Source organism: Microtus oregoni, unplaced genomic scaffold (assembly GCF_018167655.1).
Source record: "Microtus oregoni isolate MIOR12 unplaced genomic scaffold, Mior012 000008F_ref0000371, whole genome shotgun sequence".
NCBI lineage: Eukaryota > Metazoa > Chordata > Mammalia > Rodentia > Cricetidae > Microtus > Microtus oregoni.
In genome coordinates, this window is record NW_024543067.1 from 11,337,545 (window position 1) to 11,364,362 (window position 26,818).

Sequence of the window (26,818 nt, forward strand, 5' to 3'; positions counted from 1 at the left end):
CAGAATGCCTTTTTGGTGATTGTGTACATCTTAAATTCGCGGTCTTTAGACATAAAGAGTCGTGTTTGACATAGGACTATAGCAAAACATGTGAGTGAAAACAAACATTTCCCAGAATAACTTTCACTTCTGTGACATTTTAAATAGAGAAAAGTAAGTATGCCTGACCTTTGAGTCAGCAAAAAATAGGGCGCCAATTGCCAAAGTCATAGGGTTTCCAGCAGCAGAAAATGAGACACAGCTTTGTTCTAGAAAAGCAAGCACGGTGCGGCCATGGTATCATCCAAACCTTAGGGGCACATGTCTTCCAGTTTCTGCACGCTGAGTCTGTCAAATGTAGGCTTCAAGTTCAAAGCCATCATCTCTGGGACAGCACATAGTGACAACGGAAAGAGTGGTGGCTGTCATCAAAGAGCCTGCTGTCTCCAGTTGTCTCAAAATGTCACCAGTAATTAAACAGTGTTTGCATAATGTCTTCAGCTTTCTCGACTGCCTTGGGATCATTGAAAATATCTAGTCAGGTCGCATTAAAATTTGAGGCGGTGGAGGTCGGGGGAGAGAAGGCCACGAAACGGAGGTAAAATCGGGTAGAGAGGAGGGAGAAAGAAATGACATAGAGTGGGGGACAGGGGGAGGAAAATGGGTGGATAGAAGAGAGGGCTTGTAAAATGTTTGCCTGTTCCAAAACCATTGACGAAATATGTGAGGTGGAGGAAAAGAATTTATTGCTGTTATTATTATTACTGTTGACGGAAAAGAGCCGCTATTTATCTTACTGTGTTGTGAGATAGTCTGACAGGTGATATCGGATGCCTCACTGCCGTGTGCAATAGGAGACATCTTCCTTTTGCTATGATCAGCGCATCTCCTGGTTTTTCTCCCACCCACACAGCTAGCAAACAAAGGTGAGCCTCAGAACATGGTAGAACTTGACATGCACAGTCCGGTACAGTTAGCTGAGCAGAAGTTTAAAAAATGTGAAGGCATAGAGAATAAAAGAAAGTCACAAGGATGTGGGAGATATTTGCCTTTGAAAATAAAAAGGAATCTTGTTTTCTAAATGCTGATGTCCCCCGCCCAATTTTTTTTAATATGCATCTTAAACATGGGCGACTGTTGTTTTCCTCATTATCCCTCCCATAAATCTCTTGAGAAAATGAAGCTGTGGGTTCACTAGTAGTAGACGTCTTAGCCTGTGTCCCCGCAAAGCAGGAGCCAGACAAAAGCAAAAGTGCAGAGGAAAAGTGGGGAGGGACAGCAGCCCACCTGGGCATCACGGTGAGAAACTGAGGAGACCTTCAGCAGAGAGAGGCAAGAATAATTCCTCTCACCCCCATGCGTCAATAACTGGGTAACTCAGAAACACCTTGTTTCTGAGAAATCCTCAGACTAAAGAGCCGAAGAGACCCCTGTGCCAAGACGCTGTTTGATGACATCTCTGCAAAACCGGGCAAATGGCTGGGACAGATGGCAGGGGCACAGGGAGGTGCTGGGAAGCATGATGAAGTACAGTAAAAAGTATGACATAGCTACACTCTGTGGTTTGTTTTAGAAAAGTCATCCTTGATTGTTATTGGATTCCAAAGCTGAGGTTCCTCAGATGATGCTTAAGATAAAGCTGAGCTACACATGAAGTAAGATGTCTCCCAAGCCACTGCCTAGGAGGCACCTTGTTATTAGGACCCATAGCCCAGTTACAACCTTGCTGTCCTGAAATCAGCATTTGAAACGTGCCTCTGAACTATCCGGTGTATCCAGCTTAAGCTGGAAGCAAGATGGTATGCATCCAAACTCAGTTTCAATGGAAGAAGGAAAAGTGCCTGTTTGGACAAGGGTAATGCACAGTTTCCTGAACTGGAACCATGAATTTCAGAGTGTAGTGGGATGCAGAATTGGGCCCGGCTATGTGCAGGTAGCATGAACCTACTGTGACCTTCATACATGACCTGACTCTACCATGTTGATGGTGCCTCATAAATCAGAGGGACTGGATTACACCATCTTCACAATGCTTCTGAGAGGCAGACAAGGAATGACAGAAAGCATTTCCACATCTATGTGTTAGGCAGCACGTTACCGTGTGTACATTCCCAACACTTGATCATATGTGTTCATCTGGAGAGCTGCGTGACCGGGCAAACACTGAGACTGTCCAGGTACACACACTGTTCAGATGAGTTCCTGGGGCTCCACTCAGCTGCCATTCTATGCCAACCTGATGTCTAGCTCTGAGAGGTATGGTAACTTAATTTTTGAAAATTTCAGCAAGTATAATCTTAATATACTGGGCCACAGCGAAACAACAGAAGGATGTGGGCAGTCTTTGTTATTTATACAGCTTTCTAAAAATTATGTGCTAGACAGAAAATTAAGAGATGCTGCCCTGTAAATTTAAATTAATCTTACATTAATTTTAATATTTAACACATCACCATGAGTCACTTTTCCAAAATCTACAACAGAAGTTCAGGGGGAAAAAAAACTCGAGTGCATCAAATTTTTGATATTATATTTTGATTAATCAAAGCCATCTACTAAACCAAGTGGATTTCCCTTTATCATATCCAAAACGAAATCAGGTCTTAAATGATGCTGATAAACTGAATCCACAGCACAATGCCAAACACGACACAAGTGAGGGGAACCGTTCAGACTCCATCCTGAAAGGACCCATGTTCACCGCCCTTCTTTTTGCCTTGACTTTGTAAGGCTAAAGAAAATCACTGAGTTCCCAGTAGAACATCCCCATTGTCTCAGTGTGTGGGTGCACCCCTCGCGGTCCTGAGTTCTCTCCTTCTGCTCCTGATTTGGACCTTGAGATTTATGTCCGGTGCTCCAATGTGGGTCTCTGTCTCTGTCTCCCTTCATCGCCTGCTGAAGGTTAATATTCAGGAGGATGCCTATATGTTTTTCTTTGTATTCTCCTTATTTAGCTTCTCTAGGATCACTAATTATAGGCTCAATGTCTGGGAACTCACCAAGGCCAGCTGGCCTGGGTCTGGAAAAGCCTGGGATAAAACCGGACTCGCTGAACATAGCAGACAATGACAAATACTGAGAACTCAAGAACAATGGCAATGGGTTTCTGATCCTACTGCACGTACTGGCTTTGTGGGAGCCTAGGCAGTTTGGATGCTCAACTTGCTAGACCTGGATGGAGGTGGGGGTTCCTTGGACTTCCCACAGGACAGGGAACCCTGATTGCTTTTCGGGCTGAGGAGGGGGGGGGACTTAATTGGGAGAGGGGGAGGGAAATGGGAGGCGGTGGCGGGGAAGAGACAGAAATCTTTAATAAATAAATAAATTAAAAAAAATAAAATAAAAAAAAGAAAATCACTGAGTATGTGCAGGTTGATAATAAAACGCAGACGACACAAAAGGAAGGAGGGTTCTCAGGGAAGTCTGAATACGAAGAAAAGGTTTGAAACCCTTTATAGTTCAATGTATACCCATGAACCTGTGATAAGCTAGCCAACAGAAGTGTATTTTCCACTCTGCTTACGTGATGTATGGTGTAAAGTTGTTCTTGTCACTGTAAATGTTCCTTCTCATCAATGGGTGGTGCTCTCCCTAATCCTTGGGAGCTCTGTGGCTACCCCAGAATCCTCAGCAGTTACCTGCAATGGATCAGAGTCAGATTTCACAAGAAAATTTCTTTGTTACCTATTAATTAAAAGTCATCAAGTATCAAGACCTTTAACATTCACTGAGTAAATATAAATAAATCTTAAATTTTTAAAGGAGGAAAGCACTATATATAATTTGAGAGAGAGAGAGAGAGAGAGAGAGAGAGAGAGAGAGAAATGGGGAGATAGACAGAAAGACAGAATCTTTTCTGGTTGCCATAAAATCTGTCAAACCAGGCTTAGGATGAAGGTTCTGATTCTATCAATAAATTTGGTTAGTTCCCATTTTAAAAAGCAGTTAAGTATTTCTGGCAATTATCATAATCATTTGAGGGCTTGGATGACAACAGCTATGATGCCAACACAGACAACAGTCACTGATGTATTTGTTTCAGGATTCTCTTTTAATATATATATTTTTCTATTAATATATCATTACATAGCAGCACTTGAGAGAAAAGATTGACTTTGGAACCGACATGGTGTCCATATTTACAACCACTGTATGTTGGAAGCTGAAGAGAGGAGGATTTCAAATCTGAGGCTAGGCTGGGCTACATAATAGGAATTTGCCTCAGCAACAATAAAAATGATAATTAAAGAAATTTTGTTTATTATCCAAGGGATAGCTAAAATCATCATGAAGTGTGTGAATGTAGAACCTCCCTTCCACATTCAGGAATTTCTTCTGCTATCTCTGCTGGATTTTCCTAGCTACCCCACACACTGTAACCATACTGCCCACTACAAGGAGAAATTACTTAGCAGAGGAAAATCTCATTATTTTTGTTTGTAGTCTTGGGGAATTCATGAAAGGGAACTATTTTTATAACTGGTATCTTCATGTAGGAGGTATACCTGAAAATCAAACAAAGCAAAAATAACCATGTCCCATAGATGAATTGTATTTTCATGAAACACATTTGAAATCAATAAAAAATAGCCCCTATCTAATGCAAAATGCCAGTATTGTCCAAGCAGAACAGGCTGCACACCACAAAGCATAGCTTTTATTAGATCCATGTTCTTCTTTGAAATCCAAATTAAAATTTTGACTACTTTCTATCTTTTGGGAAAAGGAAGAAACTGAAATACAGCCTAGGGGGTGATCATATGCAGAGAGAACAGAAGCTGGGGTACTTGGAGAGGCACTGTAGCCCTCTATGAGAGAAAACGCAGGTAGGGAGAGGAGAAAAATGCAGGTAGGAAGAGGAGGGATGCAAGGATTTCCAGGAAGGTCCTGAAGCTGTTTTCCTGTGTCACCGTCCTGTGAATATTCACAGCCTGCCCTCTGAGAAGGACACTGCCAACAGCTGAGTATGTGGGGAGGGGTTTGTGCTGCTGAAAGGTGCAGCAGCCAGGCATTGTGACAGTCACAACTGGGAAGGAATAGTGTCAGGAGTCCAAGTCTGGGCCAGAGATCTTTCTCGTTCCATGGAGGTGAGAGGAACAGTCCCTTCTGTCCTTGTAGGACTGGGATCCTAATGTTGGTGTCAAAGGGTTGGTCAACTCATTCATTTTTCTCCCTTTCAGCAAATGCATAATTTTCCCTTCTGATGATTAATGGGAACTAGAGTCTATTCTTTAAATAACAGTCAGTCCACAAGTTTCTAACAGAAATGCAAGACAGAATCTCAAGTCAGTTTCACCATTTCAGGGCATGAAATGGACATGATGGCCGCCCGACACACCAGCATTAAATCAGGTGATGCTATGGTATGACTGGTTATTTTTAGGGTGGTTGTGGGACTGAACTTTCCTATGTTGCCCAGGCTGGTCTTGAACTCATGTGCTCAGAGACCTCCACCCCTTCAGCTTCCTGAGCAACTAGGAGTACTGGCATGTAACATACAATCATACAAGGTGTGGTTGTGGATTAGCATGGCCCATGGAGAACTTGGTGTGATAGCAAATGAGTGTACGGGCTGGGCCGTAGAGATCTCAGAAACATACTCTTCTTAGTAAAACTTTGCAGTCGGGTGACAGAAGAAAATAGCATTTTCTGGGATCACTGTCTATTAATGTTGTCTATCTAATGCCTTTCTGCAAGTTTTTACTCTATTTTGCAAACAATAAAATAACAGCTGCTAACACCTAAATTGTTTGATGCGCTACAAGCCAATGAAAGAGAATTCAGTATTGGAATGTATGTGTATAGCTTCAGAGCTATTTCTGATTCAGCCATGCGTAGCTCAGAAGTTAATAGGACACTGGATCAAACCTTATATATGAACTACCTGAAACATGATTTACATACAAATTACACTCAACCTCGTTCAACTTTAAATGAAACACATATTATCCAAGTAATGCTTCACAAACCAAACAGTTGGGACAACCCCATGTCCCTGTTTGTCAAGGTACTGTATTATGTTTCTGTCTAAAGTTTGTGACTTGAGTCTAGGTTACACTATTTTCCCAGTAATGGGGACTAAATCTACCACTGAGTTATACCCCAACTCTCTTTTTTTTAAACTGTATTTTCTGAGAAAGGAACTGGCTGACTTACCCAGGATGCTTTGAACTTAGTGTGTAGCCACAGTAAGAGTTGAAGTTGAGATGCTGCTGCCTCCGTCTCCTGGGTAGAAGGAAGAAGGTTATGGACCTTCGACACCATTCCTGGCTCAGTGAGCTTTGTTCACTTGAGAATCTCAGTGTTGATCAAAAGGAGCTAGGAATTCTAAAGTGACTTCTATCTTCAGAATGCCTGGTGATTTGACAACATCTGTGTTGTGGTAGGAGTAGGTTACATACACATGTCTGTGTACGTCGCATGGTAAGGGCTGTATTCGTGTGTTTTTGGATACATCTTCAACAACCCTAATAAAATTAGGAAAGTGAAATATTGCTGGTTTGAGATTGTGTTAAGAAAACTGAGGCAGAGTGCCTGGTGGCCTTTGATAGTGTAAAAAAACTATGCTCTCCAATAACATGCTTCCCCTAGGAATAAGTAATAATAGCTACGTTACTGGAGTTCTGATGTAAGGAAGGCAAATGCCGTTGTCCGTGGTTTTGCTTCCAAAGAGGTGGGCAACACAGTTACATTTCAAAGAGGGCTTTATGAGGGGCATTCTTCCGTGGCAGTGACAAAAGACCCATGCTGTTTAATCTACTCAGGTTCCGAAGAACTTCAACCTTGGCAAAGCTTTCAAACTTCTTTTTCCTTCTAGAATGGTGCTCTTTGGTAGTTATGCCAAATAAGTTTTAGCCATAAGTAAGATTTTTGTGAGTCCTTCCCCCTCCAGCCATAGTGTAAGTATCAAAAAAGAACTGAAGCTTCCATGACTATGACTGTCCCTGGTCACCACTGTCCTCTAGGAGGTATATTCTTAACCAACAAGGGACCAGAAATTTAATCTCAAAACCAGAAATGTACTGAGCTCCCCTACTCCAATTGACTTGAACCTCAGCTTAAATTATCAAATGCTTAGGAAACCTAGAGCATACTGTTTCTCTTGGTGGGATGGTAACTGGAAAGCTCTTCACTTTTGGAAGAACATCAAAAGGATACACCATACCAGAAACACTGTGAGAATTCACTGTTGAATAAGCATAACCACAAGCAAATTTCTTGTAAGAAATGAAAACAAAATGTCACCTATACCTATTAAGGAGATATATCAAATATATGTGTGTGTGTCTGTATGTATAAAATATACACACATATGTACGTATGTGTGTTTATATATGTATATATATCCATAACATATTGATGCCCAGCAAAGTTTCACCATGACTTTTTTCATGATAGAAGAGTTCTTGTCCTTTGGATCACATACTTGGAAAATAAATGAGAAACCAGTGTGAAAACAGTTTGTCATCTACAACAATTTTGGGGGAGATATTATCCTTCATAATTTCATCTATAGGAACTCCAGGTTAAAGTGCAGGACACATACACATTTCCAGAAGAGTCATACTAGCTCAGATGAAATAGGAACAAAGGTTTGTTCTGTTTTGTTTTGAAATGTACAAAGGCTATCTTCTAAACACTGGCCGTTATCCATCTTTCTTTCCCACCATAAATATATAGTTATAATGTAGTCTGCAGCATCTCAACTGACCAGATAATGACTAATGGTGATGATAGTGATTATAGATGATAGATTAAATAAATAGATAAATGGTGGGTAGGTAGATATAGATGTATAGGTAGAGGATGGATGGATGAATAGATGATAGATAGATTAGATAATAGATAGACAGATAGATAGATAGATAGATAGATACATACATACATACATACATAGATAATAGATAGACAGATAGATAGATGATAGATAGATAAATAGATAGATAAGAAATTGATAAATTGATGGATGGTTATATATGACACCAAGGAAAAGATAGGAGATTGAGACAGAGCTATGACTGTCAATTGGATTTCCAACACCTGAGAGAAGGTGGCCCTCACACATCCTTAAGTCACATGATAACTTGAGTATCAGATAACTGAAAAGAAAATCCAAAGGGTGTCTTCGATATTCTATAATTAACTTCTGAGAGAGACAGATTTATTCTAAATGACATCTGACATTACTAAATGCTCACTAGATAATTTATACATATAATCTCATGTTTGTTTTTGTCTTGTTTTTTAGTTTAGTTTGTTTGTTTTGTTTTGTATTCTTTTGGGTCTTTGCTCTTTTGAGAAAACTACCACACAACTGCCAAATAAAGCACACGTGGAGACTTGTTACTTATAAATGCCTGGCCTTAGGTAGGCTTATTTCCAGACAAATTTTCTTATCTTAAATTATACAATCTACCTTTTGCCCCTGAGATTTTTCTTTTTCTTACTTCTATAATCTCACTTTCACTCTTACTCCATGGCTGGCTGGCTAGCTAGGTAACAGGCCCCTTCTTTTCTTGCTCCTCAATCTTCTCCTCCCAGATATCTCCTCCTAGTTATTCTCTCTCCTGACTTCAATTGGCCATTCAGCTCTTCATTAGACCAATCAGGTGTTGTAGACAGGCACAGTAACTCAGCTTCACAGAGTTAAACAAATGCAACATAAAAGAATGCCACACATCCTTGCATCGTTAAACAAATGTTCCACAGCATAAACAAATGTAACACGTCTTCAATTACTATTCCACAGAAAACTAGTACTGCAATCCAAGTCCTATCTAGACCTAAAATTCTTCACCTGGACACATTTCTTTTTTTCTCAGCTGTAACAGCAAAAGCATACAGAGGACAGGAAAAATGTAGTCAATTCTGTATGTGTCTTATATGTGGTAAATTCCAGAATTACTAAAGCCAAATGGGCATGATAAAAGATTATAGGCCTTGGCATCAGCATACCTAAGATCTGGATCCAATCTCCATTTCTCAGTCCTGTAGCCCTGGCAACTGATCTGTAAATCCCTCTATCGTATTCATCACATTAGTCTAGGCTATAATGCTGTGGTAAAAAACACGAAATGGTGGTTATGAATTAGCTACCATGGCCCATATTAGAAGCCAAATGGAGGATTAGCCCTTTAAAAATGCACATGTCAGTAGGAAAAATGATCTGTGGGGAAATCATCGAGTCACAAGAACAGACAGAAGCAGTCATATGCAAATGAGAAATCTCGGGAAAGCTAGAAAAGTTCCTGCAGATTTAACCCATAGTGGATCCAAAACAGAAGAAATCACATCTGAGCTGGATGTGTACACATCTTTTCTCTTCTTTTTTTCTTTTTCTTAAAATTTCTTTTTCTTTTTTATTGGTGATATTTTTATTTTCCAAATGTTTACATTTTTCTTTTTAATTTTTTCCTACTTATTGAAAATAGATTTATTTATTTATTATGTATACAATGTTCTGTCTATATGTATGCTTACAGTCCAGAAGAGGCACCAGATCTCATCACAGATGGCTGTGAGCCACCATGTGGTTGCTGGGAATTGAACTGAGGACCTCTGGAAAAGCAGCCAGTGCTCTTAACCTCTGAGCCATCTCTCCAGCGCCTTCTTTATTCATTCTTTGCTTGAGGAATATCTAGGTTGTTTCCAGATTTGGGCAATTACAAATAATGCTGCTATGAACATAGTTGATCACATGTCCTTGTGGGGGTCACAACTTTTCTTGACATTACTTGCTGAGCAACACAGTATGACGCCTATTTCTGTTTGCTTTATATTAAATGTTATGAGTAATCTGGAGATTATGTTCAGATGGGGGAGGATGTGCATAGGCTTTCTATAAGGGATTTGAACATCCGAAGACTTGGGTATCTAAAGGGAGTCCTTGAACCTGTCCTCCTAAGGTACAATGAGTTAATGGACTGTAAACTGATTCACACCCCGTTGAAAACTTAAACTTGAATCCCTCTTGTTCTATGCATAATATCATACTGTATTTTTAATTAATTTTTAGTGAAGTGCTTATGCACGTTCCTAACCTGTAGCTACTTTTTAAGATAAGCAGCACAAGTGTATCTCTATCTTGGTACTTCCCATGACCACCTCTGCCCCTGTCTCATAGAGGAAGACCTCTAGGCAACAATAGAGGAAACCTTCTTAGGAAATTTTCTTTCATCTCATTCTTTGTAAGCTAGACGCTTCACATTGTCTATTGTAAAAATCCGTGCATCCAAAAACTTCCTATCTAGAATGGAATTTGACACCCACCACTGATGGATAAGCCTTAAGGGTGTTATAATAATTGAAATAAACAAATCACTAGACAGATACTGTACAGTGAAACTTAAGTGCTGGGAGAAAGATATTCACAGGAAGGAGATTGGAAGTGGCCAGAGGCCAGGGGCAGTGGAGGAGGGTGTCAGAGCCAGGAGCTGTCTGTGAATCAGCACGGGAGCTTTGTTTTGTGAGAGGAAAGGACTTCTGTGGATAGGTGGGGAGTACAGATGTGCAGCAGTATGAATGTACTGATGTTATCGAGCTGATCACATAAAATGGTTAAGGTGCTAAACTCGGTGTTACTTATTCTTAGCGCACTAAAAAAAAAAGAAGTCTAGGAAAACTACCTAAGATGTGTTGTAACTTGCCTCACCCTTCTTGGCTTTGAAGTGTTTGGATTCCGTATGTGTGTTGTTGGAAGGCTTCATTTTAGGTCTCATCCATGTGAAACTCCAATGCACCAAATACTTGCTTTCTGGAATCCTGCCCATATTATTAGGCTTACTGTGTGTTCAAAGTGCTAGGAAATAATGGTTCCTTGTGCCAGGAGTATCTGTCCTTGAAGCCCATGAACCACAAAGCTGTTTGTAGCCTTTAAGCCCATGGCAGCAAAATGTCATGAATATACATGATTTCCTCCCAGAGGGACCCAGACATAAAGTAACTCAGGGAGCCCTCAGTGGAAGTTAAAAAGATAATTTCAATGCAGTTGTGTGTTTATCCATTAATTTGGTTTCTCAAATCGCAAAAGATATCCCTGAAGTCTTTAGGATAGACCCCAGCTCAGATAGCCAAGACTTTTAGCGGACTAAAGTGAGGTCATCCTCCCTTCTCTGGGGGACAGCTCAGACAAGTGCATTTAAAGCAGCTCACAAGCCATGCTTAATCTAAAACGTGTGTCGTACAGCCTCAGCATCCACATCAACGACACTCCTGTCTTCGTGAACCTAAACCTCCTGATATGTTATGATTTCATCTGCAAAGGTTTATTCTATGAGAGAAACAAACAACAGTTTTTAGGTCTTAATTAATTTTAAAACTCCACAGATTTTTAAACTTTGCTTAATCTTTGAATCTGCTTGTAAATTAAAGCCCCTTTAAACAACCTAATTCAAACCCCAGAAGATTAAGCTTGTGGATGTCATTTGGGGGTAGAGTGCTAGTCTAGATTACGTAAGACCCTAGGCCCAGTTCCCAGCAGCACACAAAACAAATACCTAACTGCCGCAAAAGCCATCAAGTCCTGTGTGCAGCTATTGTTGAGTATGTCCGTGCATCTTTATCTTCCAACCACACCCCAACCACCCCCGAGGGTGTACTTATTCTCTGCTTGTCACTTTTTTTCGACTTTCCTCACACTGGCTTATGCTGAAAGTCTTCCCTGTGATGGGTTCTGCAACCAGCCAGGCCAGATTACATTTCCTGTTGCAGGAAGCATTGCCCACGAAATCTTGTTCCCATCCATTGCAAGATGGATGACTGTGTATTCTTGCCATTCAGTGAGATGAGAACATACGACTCAATGGGATGCCTGAGAAGGGAACAAACAGGCTGTGCTCTCCCGAACTGAACGCGGAAGACTGGGCATGCCCTTTTGCGACCATGTTTGAATATGGCGGCTTGTACCAAAGGAAATTCAAGTTGTCGCTCATCTCTATCTTCTTCTCTCTCTGCTCCCTTTCAGGTATTTGCACACGATCTACTTGGGCATTCGGAGTCGGCAGAGCGGGGATAGCGGCCGGTGGCGGTTCTACTGGAGGATGGTGTACGAGTACGCCGATGTGAGCATGCTGCACCTGCTCGCCACCTTTCTGGAGAGCGCTCCGCAGTTGGTCCTGCAGCTCTGCATCATCGTACAGACTCACAGCTTACAGGCCCTCCAAGGTAAGGGTTCGCAGTCTGGTTTCTGAATTGAAGGAGAGATTGGCTACTTTGGTCACGACCCAGGGATGACTGACTGTCCTTCATTGACACAGGCCTCTTGCATGTCTGCTTTTGTGCACGTGATTTGTGAATTATGCGTGATATTTCCTGAACCCTTTCTGTCATGGTTAACTAATATGAAGACCATCCCTTCAGCTATCTTTTTAGAAGAAAAAAATTTGAATTATGATTTTGCACTTGCTCCCTATGGGCATAGAGCCAAAGCCTTCTGGTTTTTATGGTATTTACGAAAGTTACAAAGACAACGATAACTATTATTCTCTGTTTAATATGTATACATATACACATACATCTACATATGTGTGTGTGTGTGTGTGTGTGTGTGTGTGTGTGTGTAATCCATACCATTGCCTTTAACATTAAGAAATGGAAAGGTAAAGATGAAAAAGAAATGCTATCTTGATGAAAAGAAATCATCTGGAAAATGTTCCGAATATTTAAAAATATATTTCTATACTATAGACCTTATGTAATATAGATAATTATCTATTCAATGTTTTATCATAAGATCAGCAAGACTGTTACATTTATAATAAGCCTCCGTGGTATTTCTTTGGGGACTGGTGCTCAGAACCATTCTAGAACAAGGCATGAAGAAGATAAGGTGGTGACCATGGCTAGAGAGGTGAATGAACTGGCATGGTGGGTACGGGACACCTCTAATGCGTGTGTTTCCTGGTGCGTTTGTCACTCCTATAAGCAGGCTGGTAGTGTCTCATGAACAGCATGGTGGAGCATGCATGCTGTTTCCTCCTCAGCAGAGCTGCCCGAGTAACACACATCATGGCCATGCTCTGTCATGCTCCAGCTACAGACTTGCTCTGAATGGTGTTTGGAAACTCCAGGGTCTTTGTAGCTGTTATGGGAAGAGCATGTTAAATTTGTCTGGGCGTTTTCAATTAGAGAGAAAGGCCAGGGTGAATATGACTGGAAAAGAAATAGAGAAGGTGCTGCCGAGATGAAAATGCCGTCTGGGCTTTGTCTGTTTATTCTGAGCTAAATGTGAGTGATTATGACTTGGAAGCAGAGACTCGGTTATAAATGGCATGTTACACCATGGGAAAGCTTGCTATTTTGTTGCTATTTGTTTATAGCTTTTAATGGATTTTATCATTAATTAAATAATTTATTATTTACTTATTAGATAAATTATTTATTTATTTATTTATTTTACATCCTGACCTCAGTGTCTCCTCCCTCCTCTCTCCTCCTCCCAATTTCTCCACCCTGCCCCCACATCCACTCCTTCATTTCTGTTCAGAAAGGGCAGGTCTCTGATAGATATCAATAAAACATGGCATGTTAAGTTGGGGTAGGACTAAGCACCTCTCCTGTATTAAGCCTGGGCAAGGGAACCCGGTTTGAGGAATCAGTTCCCCAAAGTCAGTCAAAGCCCTAAGGGTCAGCTCCTGTTCCCACTGTTAGGATTTCTGCAAGTAGACCAAGATATACAACTGTTATGTATGTCGAGGGCCTAGTTCAGACCCATGCAGGCTCCCTGGTTGCCAGTTCAGACTCTGTGAGCCTCTATGAGCCCAGGTTAGTTGATTCTCTGGGTTTTCTTGTGACGCCCTTGACCCCTCAGACTTTTATAGGATTTTTTTATAAACAGAAATGAACATAGCACAGGCTACTCTCGGATTTGCTATGCAGCAGAGGCTGGACTTGAGCTCTTTATCCCCCTGCCTCCACAGCTCAGGTGTGGAGTTACAGATGTCTGACATCATGCCCAGCTTCACAGGAACTTTTACAGTCACAGAAAAGAAAATACATGATCTGGTGTTTTTATCGAACGCATACGAAGGTCACTGGGCCAGCGAGCTATAGACAGGCAGGGGGCTTGGATCACATCCTTGTTGTATTCTCAGCTGCAAGTTTGTCAGAGGATCACTGCGGCAACCTTCGGGAAGTTTCCAAAAGGTAAGAGGCTCCATGTCTCCTGCAGCAGCTGGTAATGACATACTAAGGAGAGCCCAAAATCATGTTGCCCTTTTCTGTATTCACAAGGTTTTGCTCAGTCAAGGTTGAGCTGTTTGCAGACCTTTAAAGAATATGGTTGTTTGAGAGAATTTTATTCAGCTCATAGAGCCCTAGTAGTGAATGTTCCTTCACTTCAGAGATTCCCAAACCAATCCTGATGTCACAGTAACCAGCCTTGCTTTCAGAAGCAAATAAATAAATGAATAAATAAATAAAGCCCACAAAAAAACATGTAGTCCATTTTCTGTTGACCAGCTGCTCTTGGGGCTTTTAATACACCCAGTGTTATTGTACTAAGCAAGGCTGGCTTTCCCTTTCCCAGCAGGTATCAACTGAAAATAGCTTCTTGGTAAGGAGTGGGACTTTGTATCCACCTTCCCTTCTCCATAATGGAATTTTGTCTGGTCTAAACTTGTATAGGTCTTGTTGTGCTATTGGATGGTTTTAGTTTTGCTTTTCACTCTTCTCGTTAATTTTTTTTTTTTTTTTGAGAAGAGAGCTAGAGAGAGAGAGAGCACATGAACTTAGGAGGGTAGAGATGTGGGGCAGATCTGGAAGGAGTAAGGGAGGGGAAGGAATATGATAAAAATATATTGTATGAAAACAATTTCAATTAGGTGAGAAAAAAGGACAAACACAACATAAGGTATGGTTCTCGGGGGCTAGAAAGCAAGCTGGGAGGAAGAGAAAATGGACATCTGCACAGAAGCAACAGAGAAAAGCCCCAGGAAAGGGAGGCCATGTATGTTTGCTGTAGGTAGCTGGGAGCGAAGCCCGCTGGGGGTGGACAGTAAGCTGGCCCGCAGAGCTCCACACAGACACTGCGCAAGTTGTCTGGTGTCTCAGACAATCTTGAGCTGGGTATTGTACTTAATCCCAGTACTTTTGGGATAGAGGCAGGGGGATTAGGAGTTCAAGGCCAGCTTCAGTTACAGGGTGAATTTGAGCCAGATTGGGCTGCATGAATCCTCCCCTCAGAAAAACATAAAACAAACACAAACAAGCAAACAAACAAACGGGGACAATCTTCAACTCTCTGACAGCTCTGGCATTTCTTCTAGTGAGTAGATGCCTAGTAGGTAGAGAATGCTATGTAAATGCTTAGTGTCCTGCGAGTAAAGACACGAGTAAAATCAAAGCCAATTCAAACATAAATAAATACCCTCTGAGAACACAGGGTGCTTTCCTTCTCTTCTCTTTCTCTTCTCTTCTCTTCTCTCTCTCTCTCTCTCTCTCTCTCTCTCTCACACACACACACACACACATATACACTAAGGCAAAGGCAACCCTTAGTGCACTGATCACTTTGGGTTTTGGTGTTCTGAGATCACAGTCTCACTCTACAGCCTCAAAGAAACTTGAACCCATGACCTCCAAGTACTCAAGTTACACATGTGTCTTACCATGCTTGGCCCAGGGCTTAGTCTTCTCCGATTATTTATCCTAAATGAAGCAACCAAAGTTTGGATTTCTTTAAATTGCGTCTCTTCACTGACAGCTTCCTTTCCCTTTATCCACTATGCAAGACATACTCTGAGCTTATACACTGGACCTCAGTGTTGGCCAAAAAAAAAAAAAAAAAAAAGCTTTCGATCAAGTTTCAGAGTATTGCAGGGGAACCAGGCCCTGTGTTGTTCCCCAGGTGATCAGTGGGCACAGTGACCCAAACTATGAGTAGAATTGGGGCAGCCACTGAATACAGATGGCAAATAAACCCATGAGGTTGATCTTTATTATTGTTGATTTTTAACAGTGAAGGAGCTAGGATGCTATTACAAGACAAAAGAATGAAAGCACACTAAGCAAACAAGAGGGTCTCACACAAACCCTCTGCAGCTGGAGGCCAGTTCAGGCTTCTCACCGACTCCTTGCTGGAAAAGGACATCTATCACCAGGAGGCACGTCTGCCCACAGATGATCTCTTACAATGGACCAGCTGATGAAGGAAACTGATACAGGTTATAAGAACAGTCTTTTCCCTCTGGAAAGCAAAAGGAGCCAATCCGATAAAAGGCCTTAGCTTGATGCGCATTTCATGCATCTTTGGCAATGAAATTCTTGGGATTGGAGGATAAAAGCACTGTCCTTTAAGCAGATAACCAACAGGCAGGAAACCTGTGAGGGATTTCCAAATAGCTCTCAATTAGAATCTCAAACCTTTCTTATTTAGCGGGCTGAGAATCATCCTAAGTCTGGGAGGCACGTCACGTGACTCTGATTAAAAGTCCTATTATACCATAAAAAGAAACTTGCTTTTCTTCCCCGATTTCAACCATCTCCCCTCTGAAGGACACTTGGAACCAAAAAGAAAATCAAACAAGAAACATGGCATTTTGAAAACAAAGGTTCAAAATTGAATTCTCCTTGTGAAAAGCCCAAAACTCTGTTAACTGTGAAAATCCTTTCTCTGTCCTCGCTTATTGAGTCCTTAAGTCAATGCTGCCTTCTGGGCGGAAGGCTGACAGGCTTAGGGGAGAGCTGGCAAAGGTAATCCTCCTTCAGTTCCTCCTGGTCCAGGAAGACAGCCTGACTGCTGTACTGAGACCATGAATCAGGATAGTGCTGTGTCTCAAACCTGAGCAGCCAGTGCTTTTCATCCTCGGTGGCAGCTGAGTTGGGATGATGAGAGCTAGTTTGCAGCAGCTAGTTTGCGGCTCCTTCTCCGGAGGCGAAGCGTGTCTGGGTCCAACTCTCCTGTGTGTAAAGAATGTGTAAGGAGGTCCAGCGATGAAAGACAAGGTCGTCAGTGTGCCGTATGCTTCCCGGGGCCAGAGTATCCCCATATCCCCATATCCGTACCATATCCCCGGAGATGAGAGAGAGAGAGAGAGAGAGAGAGAGAGAGAGAGAGAGAGAGAGAGAAGGCAGGCAAGCAGCGACCAGGAACTTACAAGCAGAGGTGGACTGTGGGCTCTCATTTCCCTTGGCAAACAAACTCCACCCTTAAAACCAAGTCTACCACTTCACGCTCACCCCTCTCCTCTTCTCCCATTATCCTTGTGCTTCTCACAGACATCTTCAGATCCTGTTGCAGTTACAAAGATACTCAGCCCTTCTGTTGGCATTCATTGAAACTTCAATTCCAGAGCAAGTCCCCAAGGTCACTGTGTCACCAGATTTTCTTCGGTGGTCATGACATCCTCGTCCTTTCTACTTTGAGGATGTTGCCGTTTTCTTCCCTTTCTGGAGCCCGTACACAGGTGTTAACCTTGCCTCAGACGTTAACTAGCTCCCCGCTGTGCCCCAGCCTGGTACCTCCACGCCTGTGCTCTAGAACACAGTGCAGACTCCTCAGTCAGGCCTGCTGCCTATTCCAGTGTTTGTGGCCTGCTTAGTATTTCCTCACAGTATCCTGAACCTCAGCCAAGGCTCTGTAGGCAGATCTCACATCATGGCTAAGCCTCTATCTGCCTGTGTGTGCGGGAGGATAAAAATGGTACCTAAGTCACTAGACAGTTGAGATTACATGAGAGAGTGGAGGCAGAGTGCTTGGCAAAGGCAGCCGCGTTTCCTGGTCTGTAATGTGCACGTCGTCTATCTACTTGAGACTTTGGCTAAAGTAAAAGTTCCGAGTGAGTGAGTCTTAGGTGGAAGCCTGATGTTTTAAAGCAGGAAAATAACAGCATGTGAAATTAGAAAGAAGAGGTCCAAATTTTAGGTGCAAATTAATGGGTCTGCTTTGAAAAGAAAGTACAAGAAATTTCGTGAAGAATGACCAGACCCTTTGACATGCATGAAAAGAACAAAGCCCCAGGCAGGAATAGCCAGAACCTGACTAAAAGGAAACAGCAGGTCTTCCAGAACAGCCAGTATTTAAACATTCGTTCTGAGATGTCAAAAGACAAGAAATTAGAAAATCTTACGAACACAAGGGATAGTAGGACTTGGAAAAAGTGACCAAAAACTAAGGACTTTTGGTTCCATTTGTAATAGTGAAAGTGCAGGCCAAAGGTCAGGCTTATACCCACATGACCTATTAAGAAATTGGTAAAGTGACAAGCTAGGTAAAGCGTCTCTGAAGTCACTTTCAACTTTGTGACAGTGATTTTCTGGCTGTAGTGAGGCCTCGTGTGCATGGGTTCACATCTATAAATTCAATTAACACAAATATGCAGGAAAAAGGTTTTGGGCCTTAAGTACATCTGATCAGAGCTTGCCTATTGTTTTTTCTTGTCTTTATGTTCTAATCCTGATGATTTACAAAGCATCTATATGAGGTATCATAAGCAATACAGCAGTGATTTGAGGAACATAAAAAAATGTGTGTAGGTGTGGATATACTACTCCATTTTATTTTCGATGTGAAACTACACATTTGACACATGTAGGAAGTCCTAAGGTTTAGTTTGTTTATAGACATCCTTCAGAATCGACTCATGTCAGACTGTTGTCTGCAGACCTTCCTCAGCAGAAGGGTATTGCTCAGCATCAGAATTCCTGTGTTAAAATTGCATACCCCATACAACAGCCCCAGGACTGTCATGTAGGACCACATTGTACTATGTAACATTTGCAATGACCGTTCCTGTGCGACAACCAAGCACAAACACAGGGCAGTGCTAGGCTCTGACAGCCAGGTCCACACCTGGCTACATCCAAAAGCCGTGTTCCTCATAGGCACCGTGTAGGTTAAGCAAACAAAATCAGGGCTTGCTAGATTGGGCCAGTGCCAATCTACCAACCCAGACATCCCCATGTTTTCCAAATGGTTTTAATCCTTCATTTTTAATTTCTGACTTTGCCTGTCATGGTTGGAAAGATGGCATTCTATCTTTCAAGTATATTTAGTTGTAGTATGCCAAATGAGTTACTGACTTCTGTGTTTTGAATATAAAATGTCTCCCAAAGGCACACAGTGCCGTTGAAAGATGGCAGAAACTGTGAGAGGGGACTTAGCAGAAGACGCTTAGGCATGGAGGGTGTGTCTTTGAAAGGGGAATTGAGATGCCTCCTCTTGCTCTGTCTCCAGATGCTGTGACATGAACAGCATCTTCTACCAGGAATTTCCTCACCACCCGAACCATTTTGACCAATCAGCCATAGACCAAAACTTTCAAGATTGAAAGCCAAAAGAGACTATCATCTTTACAACCTAATGCTTTGTTGATGATAAAGCTGATGCATGGAGAAATACTGTCCCTAAGCTACAGGAAAGCTTTTCTAAACCAAAGCAAATCACATATACCAGCTTCTACTCATGGTTGCTCATATTCCAGATGTCCTTGTGTGCATTTGCAATTGCCCTCTTCACCTGCAGTTTGTCCTGAGTACTCTGTGACAAGAGAAGGGGACAGGATGTCCCTCAGTCAGTAGAGTCCTTGTCTAGCATGAAGAAAGCCTGAATTCCATCCAAGACAATGAGTGAAAGGATTCTTTTCTTGAGAGCTGGAGGCAGGAGAATCAGAAATTTGAGGTTATTCTTAGAATAGCAAGTGAGGTCAGCACTGTACCCTATATCAAAGTGGAGGTCCTAGGGCCTAGGGTTTCTTTTCCTTTCTTGTATCAAGCAAGTCTACTGGAGAAGTCAGCAATTAAGGGCTTTCCTAAAACATCCAGAAAATTCTAGTCACCAGTGACTAAGAATTTTCTGCACTATGAAAGCCACCTCATTTGTCATAGCCTAATAATGGGCCTCAGGGCCTAAATCTCAGGGTTTGTTCTAAGTTACAGTGAAACAGATGGAAACCTGTTCTTTGCCATTCCTTCTGCCCCCAGCACTTGCCACTGTCTTCTTAACCTGCCAGTTCCACATCTGTATTTCTGCAGAAGAAGCAAAGCACAGGACAGATGCCAATCTGGGAGTGGACTGCCATCCCAGTCCCTAGACCTACTGCTTTGTAGTTTCCATTTCAGTTAGTTCATTGGCACATTTATTGAATGTCTAGGAGTGTGTCATTAATGGTGTGTAAAACTATGTAAAATTTGCCTCAAAACTTCACATTGTGTTAAAAGTTTATAATACAGCACGACAAACTACATAGAAAAACATATTTAGGAACACACAATATGTCTGTATGTGTTCTAGAAAGCATAGTTTTGTTTTCTGGATGCAAGTGCAGGAGGAGCCTCAACGTGTGTGTGTGTGTGTGTGTGTGTGTGTGTGTGTGTGTATGTGTGTGTGAGAGAGAGAGAGAGATTTGTTTTATTATGCATAAGAATAGGTTTTATAATGACATTTTATCAATGTATATGTGTTTTAATCAGATTGTAATCACCCCATTATCTTTTCTCCCACTTTTACTGATTCCCCTTCTTCTATAGAAGTCCCCTCTACTAGGATCTCTGTGTGTGTGTGTGTGTGTGTGTGTGTGTGTGTGTGTGTGTCTCTGTCTCTCTCTCTCTTTCTCTATTTAATGACCCACTGAGTTGAGATAGGGTTGCCTTCATGAGTATGGGCAAAGGATCATGTACAGGGAGACTTACTAATGACTGCACCACTGAAGAAAAATGTCTCTCTCCCCATCAACCACTAACTACCCACGGTTTGTTTATCTATTCTTAAACTGTCTGAGGAGCCCTTGGCTTATTCTCAAACAATGTGGACAGATTCCAGACTTTAAAAGGAATCATCCAATATACGTGTTTGATCACATCTTCCTTTACTTACTGTATTTAACCCCAGGTCCACAATCTGCACAGAATGGCGGTTAAGCATTGTAACTGAGACAGTAAGAGTTCACAGGGTGTCTTCCTCCCTGCAGTGCTCTACCTTACACTCCTAATGCAAGAAGTACCCAGCATGTTCCCTCTAGCCCATTACCAGAGTCCTCCCGAGGTTGAGCTGAATAATCAACCAAAGTTTGGCTCCTTTGGCTCCTGGAACTGTTTGTTTTCATGTTCTTTGTATTTTAAACTCCAACTAGTTCTTGTTGTGTGGCATGGTTAAAGTAGTTTTATTAGGAACACATAAACTGATAGATGAAAGATGAGAAAACAGAATTTTGACAGCCTTGGAAAGGTTGAGTAAGACTGGGAAGAGTAGGAAATTCCTTATTTTAGAGCCCTGGGTGGAGGGTTTGTGTTCCCTCCCATGCAATGAATGGTGAAGGCTGCACCGCACCTCTGGCCCCACCCTTCAGCATGCTCTGTGCTGCCTGCCCTGTCCTACACAGCACTGAAGAAGAGCAGTCTGCAGAGTGGCATCAGCCCCGAGCCACTGTCATTGTCGCTACAGAATCTAAGATATCTTGGTGCTGGATTTTTCCTTTTGTGATAATGTGATAATTAGAGGACCTTCTCCCCCTGAGAATGACAAGCATGTCAGATATTTCAAAATGAAGACATCACTTCAGGCAATCATATATACCAGTGCTGGAAACAAGGAAAAATGAGAAGCACAGCTCGGGGAAACAAGAGATGAATGCCTAGAGGAAGGTGTGCCTGCTTCAGGCCTGGGCCCAAGAAGATTCTCAGAGTAATAAAAAAGGGCACACAAAGGCAAATTCTGGATGACCAAGGAAACCAGATCTCAATACCATGTGACCACCAAGTCAGACAACACAAGAATATTGCATATGTGAAAAGAGAAAAAATACAGAAAATCTGTTTCTGCAGATTTCAGTTGGTTTTATTTTTTATCTTTGAAGCAGGCAGCATGCTGGCCCTAAAATGTTACAAAGTTCTGTGTGTGATCACAATGTCAACTTACACTCCCAGCTGTAGGAAAGCAAGTAACACCAAGAAAACCTAAGGGAGGTAAAGATGGCCCAATTAATTAGTTACATCTTATGCCTGAAGAAGGAAAGGAAAGGTAAAAGGCCTGGTTTGAGTGGTGGGCTGCTTGTAATGACTTGATATTGAGCTACTTGTCATAAGAGTAGGATCTGGGACCTGACACATCTATCTGTCCTGTATTCGTATCAAACACAAAGAGACTCTCAGCAATCTGCACACACACCTGTTATGTTCTTGCCCGGAAGTAGAGGCTCTCTTGTCAGGGTGACAAAAGCTGAAGACTAAAGGCAATGCCTTTTGGGTCTGAATACCAGGGTTCTAGCTAAACTGGAAGCCAGAATAAAGAAGGGCTTGCCACCCACCTTGCACCCTCCCACTAGGGACACGTATTCACAGAACCCAACAGACACCCTGACAAGGAGTCTGGAAAATGTCGTGCACAGAGCCTCCATCAGCCTCATTCTGTCTGTGTGCCTCCTCCCAGCTTACAAGCACCATAGCCAAGTCTGCAATGCAATTTCAGAGGAAATGTTTCCCTGATAAGGACTGTATGAGGCAGCAGGTACAACCTCCCAGGGGCGGAGGGGACACACAGCATGTCTCTCCTTAAGAATACACCCAGAGAGCTCGAGCGACCACTCAGCATTATCCGGAAATCCTTCCTTATCTCTCCTTGAGATCGAGTTTCTTGCTTCTTGACTATTTCCTGTGACCTCACACTATAGCCAACTTCCATCACTCTAAAAAGGCGGACATCCTCTTTACTCAGGTCACACAGCAGCAGTGATAAAATACAAGCTATTTAGTTTTCGCCATTATGTCTACCCCACTCCTCTTTTGCTGAGAGGACCAAGCATATATGTGCTGTGACTCCAGGTCTGTGCCTCCTCCTCCTCCTCCTCCTCACTGGATTCCAGCTCCTCTCTTCTGTTCACACGTTATCCAATAAGTCTCTCTTATTCCTCCTCCTCCTCACTGGATTCCAGCTCCTATCTTCTGTTCACATATTATTCAATAAGTCTCTCTTATTCCTCCTCCTCCTCCTCCTTCTCCTCTTCTTCTCCTTCTTCCCTCCCTTCCTTCTTTCTTTTGTTACCCATTTAGGAAAAATAGACTGCATCATTTTCATCAACATACAAATATATAGGCAAATAATTTTCATTTTTATTAAAGAGAAAAGTGGAGCCAGACATATCACTTATCATTGTGTAGCTTTTCTCTGATTGTCAGAAAAACTCCTTAAATGCTCTCTCTGCATTCTCCAGCTCCTCTTCCTCACTACTCACATTCTTTCTTTATTGCCTAATAATTTTGAGCATTATAAACAATATGCATAAGACATAGACACAGGCTAGCATAGTGTACAGCAGGATATGCAATGATAAGCAGCTACTACCAACGTGAAAAGGATGTGAACAATGTCACAGAAACTCTGCTTTCGCCTTGCCTGAAGTCATGGCGCCTTTTATAAATAGGATCATTACTCTGAAAAGGTATTTTCAACTTTTATAAATATGTGTGTGTGTGTATTTGCATGTATGTGCAGATATATAGATATTTGGACTCCATCATTCAAAATATTTTCATGAGCTATGATAGTATGTGATAGTAGTTACTCATTTTTACCATCCTATAATGACTCACTGTAAGAATCAGCCTCTATTTATCCATTCAATAGTTGTTGAAGTCTTTCTTAACTTCAGAGGTATTATGATAATTCCTCCTAGAGGTTTTTTATGTCTTTATGCATTTGTTTGCATGTTTCTGTTGGGCTAATACTCAAAAGTGAATCGGCTGAGTCATCAGGTATGTGCCAAGCGTTAGCAGACAATGCCAACACATTTTACACAGTGAGAGTGAGCATTTGTATTCCCAGCAGCAACAGGAACCTGTGTATGAGATTATTTCAAATCCTCTACAAAGTTTGACATTGCGAGGTTTCTTAATGAGAAGTATCTCAATCTTATTTTAATTTACTTTAAAGGAAATGATTCTTCTTTGTTCTTCACTTACCCTTTAATCTATTCCTTTTGAAAACTGTGTCTGTTCCACATTCGAAATAAAAATCTAGCTGTGACTCCCTTCACTATCACCATCAATAATACTGTAGTCCCAAACACAGCCCCACTGTGCTCTACGAAACCAGCTTTGCCCTCACTCTGATGCCACACAGAAGCCCTGGGTATTCACGTCCCTTTACCACCCCTTGCTTAAACTCCTGATGTCTCCTCATTGTCACACAAGCAACTGGAAATCAGATGAATGTGTGACAAGATGCTCTGGTCCAAACTCTGTCTTGCTCCTCATAGTCACCTATGTCCAGCAGCACTAGCAATGTACTGTTCCTTAGACAGACCTCGTCTACTACCTCGGTGGAGGCTTCCCATTAGCTAGTCCTTTCCCCTGCTACTCCCCTGTATCTTCCCTTGGCCTTCTTTCCTCATTCAGCACGGAGCTCAACAGTCACATTGAAAACACATAGTTTCTTTTCTCACCAATAGATGCCACAATGCTTTCTCCACAGCCGTTTGGAACTTTTTCCCTATCTTTGTGTGTTATTAATACTCTCTCATATTCTCACCTGCACCTAAGGGCACGCTCCATGGACTTAAGAACCTATAGAGAAAAGCCTAAACACCAAGGGCACTCAAAATGTATTGGCTTGAAGGATCCTGGCAGGTGTTGACCATGTTCAATAAGGCTATCTTATTTTTCATTTATTTATTTTGCTAGAAAGTAGAAAACTATTGCAGCTCCATTCATATAAAGGAAGTTTCAGAGAATGCTGTCAGAGTTGCAGAAGTTTTCATGACAAGAGCAGACTTCTACCTGGGTTGCAGAATACCTAATACATTTTTTATGATGAAGTTATAGGGCAAAAAAAAAGTCCTATAAGGAAAAATTGGCAGACTGTAGAAAACTAGAGAGAGAAGTCATGGATTTGGTACAGATCTGTGTCTGTGGGTGATAATAGCCTCCTCTGAGTAACAAAGATGAAAGAAGTTCATTGCACAAAATTGGATTGGTTTCTAACATTTGACATATCTGTCTAAGAGCGGTGCTCATCCCCCAGAAACTATTTTCTTGTCCTGTTTAATATCTATTTATATCGTGTTTCTGAAGACCAAACTCAGAGTCTTGTACATGCTGGGCCCGTCCTCTGTCACTGAGGTATATCCATAGCCCCGTGCATTTTTGAATTAGTAATTTTTCATTGTGCAATACCTACAGATATTTTGGAGATATCAGAAAATAAATCAACAAAATCGTGAGCTACTCGTCTGTTCAATCAATCCATTCATGGATTGATTCCAGATTCAAAGACTCACCAACAACCACTTTGCAAGGAGAGTCTTACAAAGTGTGTGTGGTCTTGGGGCCATTTCTTTCTACTCTGCTTAAATGTATTGGCAGAATAAAGGACCGGTAATGATGTTATTGATCTCTGTATCACACTCCATAGTGTCTGAGTCATGGTACCAGCCCGAGTTATACTTAGCAGAACAGAGAGAGGCTGCATCTGCTTATCACTGATGCAAGTGCTTCAAATCAGCTCTGGGTGGTTGATCAGCCCCCAGCACAGCTGTGAATAGCTCTGAATTTGAATCATTTTCAGCAGAAAATGAAATAAGAGGCCTGACTATTTTTAGGTTCTCTTAATTACCTCCAATAATCAAGTGCAACTCTTGGTATTTTTCCGCTCTCTGTTCCTCCTCTCCTCTTTCTCTCCCTGCTTCGAGTACCTGAGCAAATCCATGTGTGCGGGTGCAGGGTGAAAGGCTGAGCGGTGGTGGGCAACGTGGTTAGGCGCGCGGGCTGTGCTGATGGAGAAAGATCCTGGAAGAAGTGTCTGTCCTGCAGTTTCAGCCTTGCTGGGGCAAAGAGGAGGTGCCCGGAAGCCATGGGCATGGGCTGTGCGTAAGCCCTCCTGACCCTGGCTTTCCCAGGGATGACTTCCCGGGTCAAGGCTAACCCCCCCCCCCCCCCAAATTGCAAGAGCATGTCAGCCCTTTGCACTCTCAAGGAAGCGGGATCCCACTTTTATGTTCCGTTTACCTGACCTTTAATCGGTGTTCAAGCTTAGGGCTGATGCTTGTTTCAGATGAATACCCATGGGCCATACTTACATCCTCTGAACACTGAAAGTAACCATTGAGATAGCAATCAAAATGTTTGCTGAGTGAGGACAAAAGGAAGACAGGGGAGGTCAACCTAATAAGAAATCCGAACGTATTTTGCTAGATTATCTATTCAAGAGGTTTTTAAAAAATGAAACTGCAGGCAGTTGTATGATCATGATTTTTTTTTTAACCAAACTCTGATAGGGTGGGTCGGTGAAGGAAGCTCCCACAAATTCCTAGCTGCTTCATCATAAAATCTAAATTCCTGTAGAGAAATGCATTTTCTGTTTATTCAATAGATTGACGTTAGACCGCGGTTCTTTGTGCATGGATACCATTCTGCTGACTCAACAGAAATAAAGCGCCCCGCTCATGATAAAATAATAAGGATAATTTCCTGATTGGCATAGAAAAAATTTAAGAAAAAAAAAAAACTTCTTGCTGATAGAGGAGGTGGGGGAATCAAAGACTGAGGAAAGCAACTGATTCAGTCAATATGGGAACCGAGCGTCAGAATAAATCCCATGGAGCTTTGCTCTTCAGCGCTCACAATGAGCCTCTGATTGCGGAGGGACAGGCCTGCTGAGTGCTGCCTGACTAAGGTTTTGTCAGCGTTTTTTCATTATAATCCTCAATTTCCACAGCTTCCAGCTCAGCTGTAGGGGAAGTCTAAGAGTCTATAAGACTGAGGAAACTTGAAAATTCCAAAAGCTCCTACGCATCCATAATATCATCGGCTCAAACACTGGGAGAATGCTATAGAGCTGCAGAGTGGAAGCATCTGAGAGTCCAGCCTGGAGATATGTTAGGCAGCTTTCCGTTACGGTAATCAAATAGCTTAA

The 26,818-nt window shown here is 42.0% G+C and overlaps 1 protein-coding gene across 4 annotated transcripts in view; it reads left to right on the forward strand.

Annotated features, from left to right (window-relative positions):
- The window catches only part of Xkr4 (XK related 4), a 340,673-nt gene that overhangs the window by 184,149 nt on the left and 129,706 nt on the right, over positions 1-26,818 (forward strand). For all 4 annotated transcript variants that reach the window (XM_041656916.1, XM_041656917.1, XM_041656918.1 and 1 more), the window contains exon 2: positions 11,942-12,141. In XM_041656916.1, the coding sequence (XP_041512850.1) occupies positions 11,942-12,141 (200 nt within the window). The remainder of the gene's footprint in view (positions 1-11,941; positions 12,142-26,818) is intronic.